The sequence below is a fragment of the Lampetra fluviatilis genome, chromosome 2 (assembly GCF_964198595.1).
Source record: "Lampetra fluviatilis chromosome 2, kcLamFluv1.1, whole genome shotgun sequence".
Lineage (NCBI taxonomy): Eukaryota > Metazoa > Chordata > Hyperoartia > Petromyzontiformes > Petromyzontidae > Lampetra > Lampetra fluviatilis.
Window position 1 is genome coordinate 29,804,224 of NC_136276.1, and position 16,669 is coordinate 29,820,892.

Here is a 16,669-nt window from a genome sequence, read left to right on the forward strand (position 1 = left end):
AAATCATCCCCAGTAAACAGCTCGCATCTAACTACAATTCCCAATGGCTCGCATAGCGCCGAGAGTGGGTTTCGGCTGATGCCACTCTCTCATGAAATCATTGGGGGTCTTCTGCACAATGTGCTTGGCACAATGTGGCACAATGTGCTTTGATAGGTGGCATAATGTGCTTGGCACAATGTGCTTTGTTAGAAGCAAACCATGGACCATCTCCCGAGATGCCCTGCAAGCACCACAATGCGCTCCTCAAGATTTGGCAATGCCAACACCTGTGCAAGACTATTGGGAAGAGACCAATAATGACAGGAGGTTGGGATCGGAGACACGAAGAGGAAGTTGCTTGCTGTGAGCACTGAGAGCGTTGCCACGGTAACACGGGCAACCCAACTCACGGGTGGGGGGGGTCGTGACGGGCTTGATCTCGTCCAATCACCACTCGCGTTACCATCCCGCGCACGCCCGCCCCCCGTAGATATCATCCAATAGATCGTCGTCCTGACGTTCCGACCCTCCCCTTGCAGATTCAACCAATCACGAATCGCGTTCCTTAGCCAATCACGCCGATCGCCCCCCCCCCGCCGCCGCCCCCTGCAAAGCCAATCAAAAGCTCGCCGTAGTGCCCACCAGCAAGCCCGCGTCGGCTTGCCACGCCCAATCACAACGCGCCCCTCCCCCCTTCCTCTTCTCGTGCCAAGCCAATGGGTATCGCCGCTCTCCCCGATTGCCTCTTCACCCAATCACAACGTCGCGTTGCCTTGCACCGCAGACCGAGCAAGCCGGCGCCGCCACCGGCCAATGAGGTGGAGCCGTGATCCCCCCACCCCGCCGCACACGGGGGGGGGCTGGCGTCTCGACCAATCGTGCCTCGCGTTACATTGCCACGCCCCTGACCGGCCCCGGCAGCCAATAGGAACCGCCGTTTCATCCGCGCGAGTCGAGCTGGCGTTTGCTTGCTTAATGGCGTTGGGTTGAGACGAGAGGCGCCGCCATCGTGTGGCCTCGTACGCCCCGCTTTAAACTCACCATGACGTCCGTTCACTTCGTTGTGCACCCGCTGCCGGGCACCGAGGATCAGCTGTACGACCGGTGAGCGCTCGGACGGAGGAGGCGAAGTTCAGTTGCGAGGGCGGCCGCCTTTACGGCTTTGAGGCCTTTGGTCGCAGTCTCGCGCTCTCGCCCGTCTTGCCTGAGCGGCCTCGCGGGGTTTGCTCGCCCCCAGCCCGGCAGAGCTGCCCAGGAAAGAGCTCGGGAGGTGATGTCGAGCTGGACCGAGCTTGGGTTGATTAATGTACGCGCGACTTAACGATGCGACTGGGAATTGAATGCTATCGTCGGTCGGTCGGTGTTTTGCTGGCCGTACGTGGTTGTGAATCCGGATTCAACATTCGTCCTTGAGTCGTGGTCTATTAACTGCTCGACGAAGGCCTCCACATGCAGTCGCCATTCTTCGTGGTCCCGCGAGGCTTTATAATCCGTTTTATTTCTGCTCGTGAATCCACACCCGTTCGTTCCGTCTAGAACACACACACACAGTAAACACGGGGATACGTCTACATTGCTGTGTGTGGCGGTCGCATTCTCTCACCATCCTGCGGTGCAGCAATTCACCCGGCACGGCGAGATAATTAAATCGCCTTGAAACTATCATCCGACGACGTCCTCCCCCAACGCGTTCCGCCCCTTGGCTTCCACTCGCTCCATCGTTATTCTTTACCAAGCCAATTTTACTTGGACATTAGCATTTACTCGGATCCATCACGTTACTCCGTTTCAGTGTGATTGCTAGGCTGCTTCTACTCATGCTTTACGTACTTGCATTTCGTTCAGTTTTTGGCTATGAACATATTTCTCATCCGTATGTCATAGGGAATGCACACAAAACCCATTTTTTTACTTTTTTTTATAGTAGGAAATGTGTAATTGCTACTTCGTATGACATTTAGAACTTCCCTTTAATCGCAGAGACGGTCTCATTCCCGTGCAATATGATTTTGGGTTTAGAGATATGCGTACAATATATACCCTCGTTATTTTAATATCTCTATTTTGCATTGTTCCATCTTTAACCCCTTGGGCTACCATTTGTGAATTAGCATTTCGTAATTAATTATTGAAGGTGGAGACCTCCGTGTCAATTTTCTATTTTAGTCATTTGAATCTAAGAGTTTGCCCAAAAAACCCGCTTACTTACACTTTAAATTTAAACATGGTTTTGCTTTAACAGAGTTTGGCTATGTTGAAGTGCAATGCAACTTGCAAAGGTTTGTTAAAATTATTTAGAGCAGGCCTGTAACAGTCTGTGGTTTGACGGTTATATTCAATTTAATCTCGTTCCAAATGTAATAATTTTGTCGTTTCCACGCCCATTTCCCATTTTCTTTAACATATAAAATGTATTAATTATTTTTCCGTCTTTGCTGGCTGCAAATTGGATTAGACGCGCGTCTATTTTTCTCACTCCACTGATAAATCTACAAACCCTCATCACGTTGCTGCACGTTATACCCTTTTTGAATTAAGTCACCCAATATTATTTTGAAATGCATTGCATCCTCGATTAATTGTTGGGTAGTTTGTGCATTTGGTCTACACCGCATGGATCGGAGAGGTGGACACAGTTGAAGCTGGACCACCGAGAGGAAATCATCAACGCAAACGAAGGGATAATATTCAAAGACCTAATTTCACTGAGTTTTGCAGAAGCATCGATGTTAAAGCAAGACACTGCTCAGGAAACAACCCTTGTAGATTCACCTCTTGTAGATTCACCCCCTTGTGGATCCACCAGGTTGGCCTCCATGATTTTGAAGCTTCGTTAGTCAGCAGAAATACTCTTAAGTTACACCCTCTGGACGTCTCTGTATTGACGTGTTAAATTGATCAGAATGGTGTCGGTGAAGTAACCATCATTATACCTGCTTAGCCGTTTAAAATATGTATCTCTTTAACGGAACAGCCAGCATGTATATAACATTAGTTTTTTGGTTTACATCTGTAAACCCGTTTGGTTGCGTAAGGGCGTCTAAATGATGTAAAATCTAGAGGCGTCTTTGCCGACCTTTGTGCATTATTCCCTGGCATGCGTGTGGTTAGTTTTCACCATGTACACGCAGACACAGCTCGTTAACAAAAATATTTAAAATTGAATGGTCCAGCATTCCTATCAATGCAGGATTATCCTGAAAAAGTCAACGGACTTGGTGAGGCTTTCCTGGATAAGTACATAACATTACGCTGCTGTGATTTCTCTAAATAGGCATCTGGGATAAGTGTTCAGCTCGAAATAGTTTCCCCCCCCTTAAAGCCCTCATTACAATACAAATGCAGTGCCAGCAATTTTAACAAACTGATTTTGCACTTCATTTATCAGAAGCTGTGTAATGCTTAGCACACTGAACTCGCAGAGTTTACCGGTTCAATTCCACGTCCCAACGAGGCCGTTGAAACAATGGTGCAAATTTCTTTAATTTCCCTACCTCTGTCCACTATGCAGTATCAATGGGTACCCCACATCAAGTGGAACGACAGTTCACAGTTTAGTGGGGCAAAATGTGGGTATTTCCGCTTCTTCTAATACGGTTTGCCAGAATAGATGAGTAGGCTAAATAGCATTAGCAAGTAATTGCAGGGCTGCACTTTTACCTTCTTAGTTTTAATTGTAAAAGAGACTTTCTCAATGCGATCTCACCTGGCCAAATATGCATAACAACTATACATTCCTTGTATTAAATCAACACCTGCTTATTTTAGGATTGTGTTCAACTTGTCTTGGAAAAATATACTTATTTCTGAATGGGTTCTAACTTGATGATATATGCATGATCGTTTGCTCGCTGCTCTATTGACACCTTGGGCTCTATTAGGAGTGTTCACCTTAAGCCTTGTTCGAAATGGACACCCAGTTATATATGTACATGACCTAGCTCACAATGGTAAATTGTTAAATTGACATCCCCAGGTCATTTCATGACCTCATTAAACATAAATATGGATTTCATCATTATCACCGTAGTGATTGTGTTGAGCCTCTTCCCCACTTGGGCAGCTTACACCGTATTAATACATCGGTGGTCAGCCGTTTGAGAACGGAAATGAGAAACTGACTTACCGATGTTCATCTGCTCATGGAGCACACACATTGACTTTTGACACTGAGTATATGTCACGATTTAGTGACCGAGTTCCTGCTACTTCATTCAGCCCGGGTAAATTCTGCGGGGAAATCACCGAAGTTCACCTTGCAATGGGGCAGTGGAGTTTAAAGATAGCGAAGTCATCGTTTTTAATCATTGGCCACTGGTGTGTTGTCAGAGCCCAAATGTGACAAAAAACCCTAAACATGGCTGTGTAGAAACATGTTTAGTTGCCCTATGCTGTTTTTTGAGCCTATATACCATTTGTAATGTAGGTCTACCTTAAAAATGACTTTTGGTCTCAATAGGCCATCTCGTCACCTTGTTTAAATGTTTAATCTGGCTTTACAGTGATAACGTTTTCTCAGGTCTTCCAAACCACATGCTTTCCATGCTTAATAGATAAATATTTTCGTGTCAGTCGTTTAATCTTGCTTAACATTGTCAAACCCTATATCATACAGTAAGTTTACCCCATTTCTGGCTTTCAATGCAACTATTTGTGCATTTGCTGTAGTTTTACTAAAATATTTTTCATATAATGTGTTCATTCTCTGAATTCTAGGGTTATTGCAACATGTTACAAAATGACTATCCTAAAACTCGGTCATTATTTTCTAAGTGCCCTCTCTAAAGAAGGTCCTTTCCTAATACTGTTGAAATAAATTTCTGTTCTTCAAAAAGTAATTGGTTTCCCAGTTGGGATTACTGTGAGTGGAGCTAATCTCCTGTGTATAGCCCTTTCCTTGTGGAATTTCCATATTGCGATCCATTCCATTAACCACTTGATTCCCACAAAGTGAGTAAGCATCTTATAAACGACGGATGGACCCTGAACCAAGATAAACTAAACTTTTAATTTACCAGGAAAAGCCCAATGATCTATTTTATCTTTTTCAGAGGTGACCTGGCCACACATGATAGCTTATTGAAGTGGTTTATATCATACTAGCTGTACTACCTGGCTTCGCCCGCGACTTGGATCCACCACGCCCGGCCGCCTTTGTCTCCCCAGTTGCGATGTTCACACACCACAGCAGTTACTCGTTTGAGGCTGAGTCGACCTAGGAGAGGCCCAGGACCGGTTCAAATAATCGTCACCGGTGGTGGCCGTGAGCGGGAATCGAACTCGGGTCGCCGGGTTCGTAGCGCGGCGCGCTACCCGCTACACTACAATGCGTTACGTTTCCACATGCGTGGGTCACGTGGCAGATTTGACATCACAGTTCACTTGCGGTGCTAAAAATATATGCATTGAGCTCCCCCCCCCAAAAAAAGAACCAAAAGTGTATTTTTATAATTTTTGCATAGTGTACAGTCTGGAAAGTACCCACATGGCAAATTTCCAGTTTGTCATATGTCGGGAAGTACGCTAAACATTTTGAACAGACACACAACATATTCACAACTTAGTCTTTTATATATATGGAGATGTGAGAATTCAGAGCAGCCAAATAATGTAAACACATTTCTAAATTTGGAGGGCAAAACTGGAGGACCTGGAGAAAAATCTGTGCAACCACGGGGAGAGATCATGCAAACTCCAAATATACAGGGATCGTCAGGGTCCGGGATCAATCCCATGCCCCTGCATACCATGCCAGGGAGATAACATCTCGCCACAACGGAGTTGACCAAAAACCGGAATATGAGCTCATGTCTTCCAATTTGGAGGGCATGTGCTCGAGCCACCACCACACCAGGCTATCAGGATCAGAATGTTTATTTATACTGGAGGAATCCGATGAGCTATACAGCTCACAGATGTTCAGGCTAGGTTTCTGTCATTCATCATTGAGGTGTTACTCGGCCTGTGCCGTAAATCAACCATATGTCATAACAATAAGTACAACAAGCTTTAATTTCTCCCGGAATATTTTACAGGTTGCTGCTAGGCCTGGAGTAGGTATATTGCTACTAGCCATATCCATAGCAAGAGGTATTATGAATGTGGATTGTCAGATGCACACATTTCCTGGCTCACCAACCCAGACACACCTGACTGAAATTAATTTCTGAGTGACGCACTTCCGCCGTGCCAGCCTTCCCATGCGTTGTGTGTGTATTTTCAGGTTGAGGGAGGTGTCTGATAAACTGACCAAGTCTTCATCTGTGAGGCAAGTGCTTGCCACATGCACACCTTTAAATAGTCTCTGCACAACCACATGCCTTGCCTGTTTTATAAATAACTTTTTTTTTATGAAGCTGGGGGCCTCCTATTGTGGTTTGGAGTGTATGCAAAAAGGATAGCCAGTTGTTGTCCCCTCCTGCTTGCCATGCCTGCCCAATTGGCTTCTTTCCACCCTTTTAAGAAAATAATGTATGTTCATTGCCCATGCATATGGTTATATTAAGTGAATAGTAACAATGTACAATCCTTTGTATTTCCACTGCTGGATAGAGGCTTCACACTTGATCTTGTGTGTTGTTTGACCATAGTTCTTGCTTCTCCAAGTGGGGTTGGATAGTTTCAGATATATTTGACCACTGATTTTAGTCATGGCTAGGAATAAAACTCTCAGATACATTTTAACATGAAGTCTGAAGACAACAGTGCAACAATTTTGGTCTCCTGCCAGACCAGCTCTTCTGGGAAGAAAGCACTGATGATGAGGTCACTGCCAAATCATGCCAGTTTCTTAATGAAGCCACCTGCATAGGTCACCCAAGTCGGAAAAACCCGAAATGAAGGTTGTAGCATCCGCGACCGAGATCTACAAACGACCACTGGAGCTTGATAGCAACTCGAGGGTGTCCTGGGTACTTTTTTTAGCAAAACTCATGTATGCTTTTTGTCACAATGTTGTAATCCAAAGCCTTGAATTTGATAGTTGCATCTCACTTACGGCTAAAAATGCCCATTATTTAACACCACAAAAACTGAAACAAGTCGACTTTTTTAGGAGGATTTTTAAATGGGATATTTTGCCAATTCCTTGAATAATTGATTAATAATATATATTTTTTGGGTTAGGCAATGTGTTTTTTTGAATAATTGTTTTTTTTGCATGTTGGAGAAAACATAGGCATACCAGAGGTCAATACTCTATGCTCTGCACAGATAGCTTGAAGAATCCATAGCTGTATTGTCAACCTAAAGCTACTTGTGGCACGGGTCAATGCATGTCTGTTTGCTCTCAACCGGTAAAACGGGGTGGAGGTTAATGGGAATTGTTATTTTGGTTTTACAGCCATCACGCGCTCAGCTGTCTGGAGCAGTCCCCGATCAAGCAGTGTGTTGTTGGACCCAATCATGCCGCGTTCCTCTTGGAGGTAAGAGCTTTTGGACAAAATAACATGGACGCTGACAATGGAGGCCATTAACGAAACATTTCTTTTGTTTAGGGGTTTGAGCGCACAAATAGTCATGCATTAAAAACACATGAGTGTGCTCCCACCTATGCGCTAGCATTTAAATGCACAGCTCATAATTGTGCTGGTACACGGCACGGCATTACACTTTGAAGATAAAACAAAATGGTTTTCTTTACATATTTATTTTGACACTACAAAAAAATAAACACCTGGGCATTGGTGTTGGTCAGCTATGTGGTGAATTTTGTTGTGCTTTATGGTTTTGTGAAAACATGATTTGTTCTTGGAGGAAAAGACATGATATTTCCCAGGCATAGCAATAAGCAGCCTCCCATTATAAAAGGGCAACGGATGACTCGCTGATAAAGAATGTGCAATGTGTTGGCTGGCAGGATGTTTGTGAACCTTGAACTCTATCTCAGTTATGTTTTTGTGGTGATTGGGCGTTTAGTGTGGTGTTCACCCAGTTGTGGAACTCCCTACGGGTGCCCCTGGTTGTGGAACGCCCAAGCAGTGGCTACAGAAATCGCATCACCTTCACTCCTCTCCTACCTGTCTCCTTATCTCCTCCTCTTCTCCCCACATCTCTTCCTGTCTTTACTCCCATCTCCTTATTGGCTCCCCAACATTCTCCCTTGTCACCTGCTTGTCTCTACCCCTACCCCTGATCACATCCTGTCCCCATCCTGGTTTTCTCATCTCACCTTTCTCTCGATCTCCCCATCTCCATCCAATAACTCTCTCCCCTTGAACTCCACATCTTGCTTCTCCATTTACTCGTCCATTTCTCCCATCGCTCCTGACTCCCTCCCCGCACATGCTCATGTTCCCCCTCCCAACCGCAGGATGGACGCGTTTGCCGGATCTCTTTCTCCATCCACCCCGAGCGGCTGGAGCTTGGAAAGCCGGACAGCTCGGAGGGGTAGGCTCACTCGCGCACTCACTCCCTCACTGGCCTCGCTCATCGCCCTTGCTCATATACAAGCTCACTTACTCGCTGCATTTGCTCACCGCCCTCGCTCTCACCCCCTTGCTAAAGTGCTCGCTCACCAGGTTTTGTCTTGCACTTTCTCACGCATGCAGTCGCTCGCCTCCCTCCCCCTCGCACCTCACTGCACTCACCTCTCTCACACGCTCGCCCTCCCTCGCACCTCATCAGCCCTTAAAGGGCAATGCGACTCCAAACACACGCAGCTCCTCATGCATTGTCGCATACCAACAGCTCAGAGTGCATGAACCCAGTAGACATGTGGTACTGGCGTGTGGTCAACTGAGCTGCCATTCGTCAGCTGTGATGTATTTTCACTCTCACACCAAAAATTAAGGAGCTGCTTAGCCAGTGGTTCACAAGCACTAAAGTATATAACCTCAAAATGCATAATTGAATACTGTTACTGTTTATTGAAAGTGAGTTCATTTTTTAAGTGTTTTGTTCATTCTTTGTCTACTGATGGTAAATTATTAATACCAGTAGAAAGCACTTTGTGTTCACTTAGAAATTCTGAATTTTCTTGGCATAATATCCATCTATATCAACCGTTCGCTTTGCCTTCTCAATGCTGTGGAAGGGCTACTGGCCGATACTTAAGCCTAGAATATAACTTTTTGTGTTAACGGGGTTCATAGTTTAATTTGTGCATATGACCCCTGATCACCATAACTCAGAATGTTCCCACCCTTTTTCCCCCAGTTCCCCCCACCCACATTATTCCACGGCAGTGTGGGATGCCCTTTGACAGCGTTGGCCTGTTGCGACTGTGCCCAGCACGTTTTCACCTTTCCCTTATCGGCGCTGTAACACACACATGTGCACGGCGGACACGTGTATCGTGCGCGATGCCCCGTCGAAACGGTACCACCGGCGTGTCCTGCCATGCTTTCCGCTTGCCACTGGAAAACCGTTCGCCCAGCCAAGCGGTTTCATCGGCAGCGGAATTCCTTGGCACTGCGTCGCAATCTCCGCACGCCATTTCAGCTAAAGTGTTCCATCTGCTGTCTCTCCTCCCTTTTCTCTGTCTGTGTGCTTGTCTGCGCTTGGGTGTTTTTATATGTATTCCGTGTGCTCTGTGGGTGTGTCTGCATGTGTGGTATGTGTCTGTATATCCGTGTGTGTTGGCATGTGTGTACGTGTCTGTATACATGTGTGCACGTGTGTGTCTGCATGCTGCACTTGTTCCTGTGTGCATGCGTGCGTGTGTCAGTTCTAAGCCGAGTGGGGCCCCTGGTGCCGGGCGTTCGTCTCGCCTCGGTCGAAACAACGAATCTCCGTGGCTTCTGTCGGGGTCGGACTCTCTGGGCCGGCTTGCCGGACACCCCCTTGGGTAACCCAGCCCTGACACTCATCATTACTGTTGGTGCTGCGGAGCTTATTCAGACATGGGTTATTCATGATAATCCTTCAATGATGAATATTATATATCTTTGAAGATAATAGTGGGGGGTGGGGGGCTGCACAGTGCCTAGTTTTTCAGTGCACTATGCTATAAACCAGTTTAATATTGTCCCTTCACGAACCCGCTCTAATCAACGTGGTGAAGTGTGGTCCAACAACCCCATGACAGATACAGCATGAGGAGGCCTTTGAAAAGTGGATTGACCAAGGCTGTAGATTATAATGAATAATTGGTAAGGATATAATTAATGATATTTTAAAGATGCCACTGGAAAATACCATAGAATAGCATTGAGGTCCTTCAGTCTTGCCATTGTTTTCCACTTGATAAATGTGACATCTTGGCCCGGCTTTTACTTTTGGATTCTCATCCGCATAGCGTGTCCATGTAACATGCCTAATGGTAACATTGACTACGATGTGTGGTCCGCTGTTGAAAAGTATTCTAATAAATATGAATCGCAGAGTACGTCATATGCCAATCGATGACGACGAGGACGATCACGAGATGACGACGACGACAACGATGGTGAAGATGAGAAAAACGACGACGATGGCAGTGATGGACGTGTCCCCTGTTAGGCGGTGGAGCTCAGGAGTGGGCGGCACGTCGGGCCGCTCGTCTGCGGCAGCACGTGACTCACGGCGGCAGACACGGGTGATCCGCACGGGGCGCGACCGCAGCTCGGCCCTGCTGGGCAGCCAGCCCGTCGTGCCGGCCTCCGCCATCCCCGAGGAGCTCATCTCGCAGGTCGGACGTGTTCGCACGCGTGTCCAGCCGGCTCGCACTCGCTTCTTCCTCTCTCACACTCGGTTTTTCCATCGCACTGTTTATTTTTCCGTCTATTCTTTCTTCTGCTCTTTCACGGACTCGTGCTTTCGTTTTCTCTCGCTGTGTTCCTCTTCCTCTCAGTATTTCTATCGCAGTCTGTGTCTCTCTCTCGTTCTTGTGCCCTTGCTTGTTTCCTTTGTCTCTCTTTCTCTTCCTCTAGTTCGCACGCTCTCGCTGTCTCGTGCTCGGTTTCTCCCACTATTCTTCTCTTGCTGTGGTCTGCCGGTTTTTACATTTATTTTCTGCGTTTTCCTTGAGCCACATTCATGGGGGATTTAGTACATTCTAAAGGCGATCATACACTTGAGAAACTTCAGGGCAATTGCCACTAGTAGTCATATGACCTCAGATTTGATTGCAAGCGGCCATCCCAGTTTCTCTCTGATGTAGTTTCAGGTTGGACTGCATGTTAACCCTTTCCTTCCCATTCTCATCTCTCCATTCCCATCCTTCCATCCTTCCCTTGCTTCCCCACTCCCTTTCCACCACTGCGTCCATCCTACTATTCCCACCTCCCTCGCTCCATGCCCTCCCCTCCCCCACACAGGCACAAATGGTATTGCAGGGGAAGTCGCGCAACGTCATTATCCGTGAACTGCAGAGGACAAACCTGGACGTGAACCTCGCCGTCAACAACCTGCTGAGCCGGGACGACGATGACGGCGATGATGGCGATGACACTGCCAGTGAGTCCTACCTCCCGGGCGGTGAGTATCGCGCGTGCGTGCGTGCGTGCGTGCGAGCCCGTCTGCGCTCCCGGGGGGAAACATGCGGCACAAACCCCCTGAAGATTCGGCTGATTTGACGGAAATCTCCGCTAATATTTGGCATAAGAAAACGTGATGCATCCTAATAGCAGCACATTGATTCTATCTACCAGATGAAAGCAGCTCCTAGTAGCGATCAGGATCTTGGCAGAAGCTGCTGAATAAATGGAGACCTCATAAATGTGGTTTCAGATGTAGGTGGCATTGCTGCTATGCCACTGCCGGACATAATTGGAGCACCGTGGTGGCACGCTTGACCGTAAAATATAATTTTTTACAAAGTTTCAAACTTGTGTCTATCGTCTGGGACACACAGCCCAGTTGTGCATGTGTATATATATACACAAGATAAAAGCTGTTTGGTTGTTGCAGTTGGCAGAAAATAGCTTCATTGTGGCCTTTTGGAAAATCCAAATATTGGCGGAAGATGTCCTTTCTACCAACACATGAATTAGGCTCAAAGTTTTTTTACTTTCTTTTGCTTTCCCCCATCTATGAATTATGTAAAGGGGGCGGGGGGAGTTTGTTTGATCACAGGAGAGAAAATTACATTGAACTTATTTAACTTAATCGCCTCTGGGCCGTGTTCCAGATTAGTTGTTCTTGAGGCCACAGCCCATGAGATTGGGGCTACAAGTGGCATTGGTTTTTGAGTGTCCCCCCTCCCCTCTTTACTGATGAGGCTCGGGGAAGTCGAAACCGGTCCGAGGTTGCTACATCTAATAAACGAATTGACTGTTTATATTGCAGTTGAAAACGGGCGGTGAGGATTTCCTGAAGGAGTGCATTACTCTGCTAAAACATCTGTGCTGCCTGCAGTGGCCTTTGCCTGAAACGTTACAGTACTCTATGTTTGTTATAAGGCTACCATTAATAATCACGGTGGTGCTCTGCTCCGCGACTAATGTTGCACGGGTCACTCTTGAGCTAAAGTCATTCTAAAGCTCCATGAGTAATTGAAAAAAAAAACTTGTTCCATAACCTTGTTAAATTACAATGTGAAGTGATCATTGTGGTGTTTTGTTCTCTTATTTATCGCATGAAAAAGTGTATAATAAATGCGTTAGGTCACAGTGGTACGTGCGAGTTGCCTGTGTATGGACGGACGCAAAGTCCAACTTGATTCTGCACTCCCCTCCTTTTCGTGCGTGCGTGCACGTGTGTGCTTGTGTTTGCGCAACAGAGGACCTGATGTCCTTGTTGGACGCGGATATGCACTTGGCGCACCCAAGCGTCATCATCGACGCCGATGCCATGTTCTCGGACGACATCAGTTACTTCGGATACCCGTCTTTCCGTCGCTCGGCGCTCTCCCGACTCGGCTCCCGAGGTAGGGCACCCTTCAGCCCTTTGACCCCGTGACCCATGGAATTCTCCATCGGGTATCTGCACACCCCTCCATACAGTCCATGAGATATATACATGTAAATGTAATACCAGGACAATGTTATGGTGGTTGCTGCCAGTTGTCACTGAAAGTGCATTTATCAATGTTAGCTGGTCGGGGCCACAATGACTGAGTAATGAAATATTTAACAAATAATGTTGACCGTGAGCAATTATTAATACGATCTTTTTCATTTGTCTCGATCCCACCTGTGCTTCAAATGATCAGTTCAGATACCTTTCCTTAAAAAGAAGAGCACACAACCTCTGATCACACAGACCTCTTGTCACGGACCTCTGTGATCTGATTGGAAGCTGCCGTCGCAGTTTCACACTAGGGGGAGCAGTGATCATATTCGTCTACGTTTGGGCACGTAATTTTAGTGTGATAGAAAATATTGTTGCATTAATTGTTGCTCGAAACAATTGCCGGAGGCGATTGCCCTAAACTTGCCCTAGTTTTTCGTGGGATTAACGGAGACCGATCGCAATCTATCCATGGTGTGCTGTGATAAACAACAGTTCCAGGAAAACGGTCACAATAATGAGATTTTTAAACGGTGTCTTGACTGTGTTGGACCACAGTGTGTGCCAGGCCCCCTGCTTTGACGGGATCTTTGTCATTGCTGGCCTGGTTTGAAAGAGAATGTTGAAACTCTGATTTCTCCTTGTGATCAGATAGGATGCTCAACTCTTTTACAAGTTCAGTTTTGTTTATATGCCTTGGTGATTCTATTCGTTAAATCTATCATCGATAATTATGGTGCTCATGATTGATTGTGTCGATGCTTTGTGATTATGATGATCATGATAGCCGTGATGCTGATCGTAACGATGGCTCGTGGTCACTTGAATAATTGCTGATTGATATGTTGGGGATGGTGATGATTAATGATTGATAGCCATGAATGTGGCTTTGGATGATAGATTAGGTTGATCATACGATAATGTTTATGACCGACATTGACAAACTCGGTATGGAGACTCGGTAACAGTTGTGCATAATGTTGGGTCATCATTTCCAGCTCCGCGAACATTTGAATGCAGTTTATTTAGGAATTTTGTGGGACAGTTCAGACCACATGCTCTTGAAGGTATATTTTTAATTGTAAGATGCCAGGTGTGTGCGTTGACGAGTTGCATTAGTTGGAGGTGCACATCTGTACTAAGCTTTGTTTTAAATTAAAATAAAACCCACTTGAGAAGCAAGTTGAGGTGACAGATGTAACGAAAACCGTGACACATCAATTACACTGCCTTAAAAGTAAAATATTTAGTTCGGCACATTTGTATTCTCTTTGATCTTAAGCTACATAATTTTTTACCTCTACTAGTTGGCCACCAGCTTAAATTTCGGACAACCATTGTTTGTTTATCCAGCAATGCCTTACCGAGTCTCAAGGCTGCTTGTCAAGGTGGTTCCATATTGTTTAGCCATTTCCTTTACAGGCAATGTTTTGCATATAGGAGAAAATTAGTATACCGAGAGAAAATGCACCATACACAGAGGGGCTATGGCTCAACGGTTCACACCCATTTGCTGTCACGCAATATTGTGGCCACTTCACAACCTGGACGGATTTGGATTTCCACACATCTCAGCATGATCCACCATCCGCACAGAGGACTTGCAGCACCTGCTGACATGTTAGTTTGCCACATTAACACGAGCAAAGTTACAACCAATATTTGAATGCCTTTGTTCATTGGCACTTATGAAACTAAAACACCCACATGAGTAAAAAAAACAACTCTGGCAGATTTACAATTGCAGCAAGTAAGTTGTGTGAACATCAGGAAATAAATAAAATGGGCACACTGATAGGTGTTGTATACATTAGTCATAAGGATACGACAAGAAGTGTGATTCTTTATTCTCTGCACGTTACACGTGGTGGTGTCCCACCGTTCAGGAAGTAGAAAGCATAAATAGAAATAACTCTTAACTCCCTTGCTTAGTGTACAAAAAAGAGATCGCTGTGTGTGTGCCTTTGACAAACTCGGTGAGACAAACAACGTAAGCTCGGTGAACGTGCCCAGGCATGGCGATGCACGTCTCTTACCCAGTGCTAGGGAGGCAATCATTGGTGGATTGCTTAGATTTGTGTGCCAGCCAGGACATGGCATTATGGCAATTGGATTCACAGCCAGTGGAACGTTTTTATATAGCCCAACACAGGATCCTTCTCAAAATCATGAGACAACCAAAAGGCCTCCCTGAATAAACAAATACATTTCCTTTTTATTCCACCGAGGCCAACCAACAAATAAACGGATGAACACAACCTGGGCTCAAATTCGCCGCCCGCATAGACACTCGCCCACTATCAAATGGAGACGCAGCAGCAGATAGTGACGGTCCCTTGACGGAGACACTTGAGTGCTGCTTGCCTGCTTGCCTGCTTGCTTGCGCGTGGCCCGTGTGGCGGCTGACCCTGAACTCTCCCACTGGTGTGACCGCCCCCGCATACCAGTTCTTCTTCTTCCTCTAGAGCGCGACTCGGAGCTCCTGCGGGAGCGCGAATCGGTGCTGCGCCTGCGTGAGCGCCGCTGGCTCGACGGCGCGTCCTTCGACAGCGAGCGGGCGGGTGGCGCTGCCGGAGGCCGCGACGCTGACTCGGCCGCCGCGGCTGCCGCGGCCGCCGCCGTTGCCGCAGCGGCCGCCGCCGCCGCGGCCGCCGCAGACAAGAAGCACGGAGCGCACGGCGCGCAGAGCCCGGTGTCGCTCGGGGACGAGCTACAGTGGTGGCACGAGAAGGTACGGCGACGGCAGCGCCGGGAACAAGCCTGGATTGGCTCGGCCTTCGTTGAGTACCAGCTGCGCTGTGCAAGCATTGGGACTGGCGACCAGGCGCAGTCCTTCCCACACCACCCCCTTCGCGTGCTGTGTCGGCCTTCATCGGTGACCGTTTTTACAGCACTTGTTCCAACAGTCTGCTAAGGCTACACTGGGGGTGTTTGTATATGTTAATTTGCATTTGTACATGTCTGTGCATATATGCCTACACGTGTAAATGTATACGTGTGTGTGTATCGGCCCGTGCTCGCTGACGGCGCTTGCGCCAACGCTTTGCGTCATTTATATGTGTGCGTGCTTGTGTGTGTTTTCGTCCCGTTAGGACGGCGCCCCACGCTTTGTGCTCATCGGAGCGCTCTTCTCAGAGCTCGTGGCCGTGAGCAGCAAGGGGGAGCTCTACCAGTGGAAGTGGGCGGAGACTGAACCCTACCGCAATGCACAGGCATGCAGCACGCTCACCTCGATCTCCGTGTGTCTACTTGTGCTTTGTGTGTCCAGTGGTCTTGCGCATGTGTATTGCTGTGTGTGTGTGTGCGTGCGATGGGAGGAACAGTTGTGTTGTATGAAGACTACGATCCGGGTTCGATTCCCACTCAGCTAAAACACCAGTGACAAGTATTTGAACTGGTCCTGGACCGCCCCAGGGTCGACTCGGCCTCAAATGAATACCTAGTGCTGTGTGTAAACATGGCCACTGGGGAGACCAAGGCGGTCTGGCGTGGTGCTGGCCACCCACCTTATGTGTCGTGCCGGCCTTCGTAGGAACTCGCTAACAGCTTGTCCGTTAGTCTATGAAATAGGGGGATCTTTGTTTTATGGATGTGCGTATATTCTTTCTGTGTGTGTGACTTGTCTCCTTTTGTCAATATGCCTTTTTACCCTTTGTGTGCGTTGTTTCTGGTTTAAGTTTCCAAGCCTTGCTTGTGTGTGTTGTCATCTCTCATCTGTCATTTTGTGTTTGGGTGTCCTGTTTCATTTCTTATAGCTGTGTTCTTTCATATAGTTGCGTGTTCTGAATTCTATTCCTGGCTCTGACTAACAGTGCAA

At 47.0% G+C, this 16,669-nt stretch overlaps 1 protein-coding gene across 11 annotated transcripts in view; it reads left to right on the plus strand.

Annotated features, from left to right (window-relative positions):
* Window positions 1–935: 935 nt before the first annotated feature.
* The window catches only part of UBR5 (ubiquitin protein ligase E3 component n-recognin 5), a 59,290-nt gene continuing 43,556 nt past the window's right edge, over window positions 936–16,669 (plus strand). For 8 of the 11 annotated variants that reach the window (XM_078873424.1, XM_078873474.1, XM_078873479.1 and 5 more), the window contains exons 1-10: window positions 936–1,086; window positions 6,206–6,250; window positions 7,325–7,406; window positions 8,294–8,370; window positions 9,650–9,769; window positions 10,423–10,591; window positions 11,220–11,379; window positions 12,623–12,769; window positions 15,300–15,583; window positions 15,945–16,064. In XM_078873424.1, coding sequence (XP_078729550.1) covers window positions 1,025–1,086; window positions 6,206–6,250; window positions 7,325–7,406; window positions 8,294–8,370; window positions 9,650–9,769; window positions 10,423–10,591; window positions 11,220–11,379; window positions 12,623–12,769; window positions 15,300–15,583; window positions 15,945–16,064 — 1,266 coding nt within the window. In that variant the 5' untranslated portion in view covers window positions 936–1,024. The remainder of the gene's footprint in view (window positions 1,087–6,205; window positions 6,251–7,324; window positions 7,407–8,293; window positions 8,371–9,649; window positions 9,770–10,422; window positions 10,592–11,219; window positions 11,380–12,622; window positions 12,770–15,299; window positions 15,584–15,944; window positions 16,065–16,669) is intronic. The other 3 variants (XM_078873457.1, XM_078873496.1, XM_078873467.1) reach the window with 2 other exon arrangements.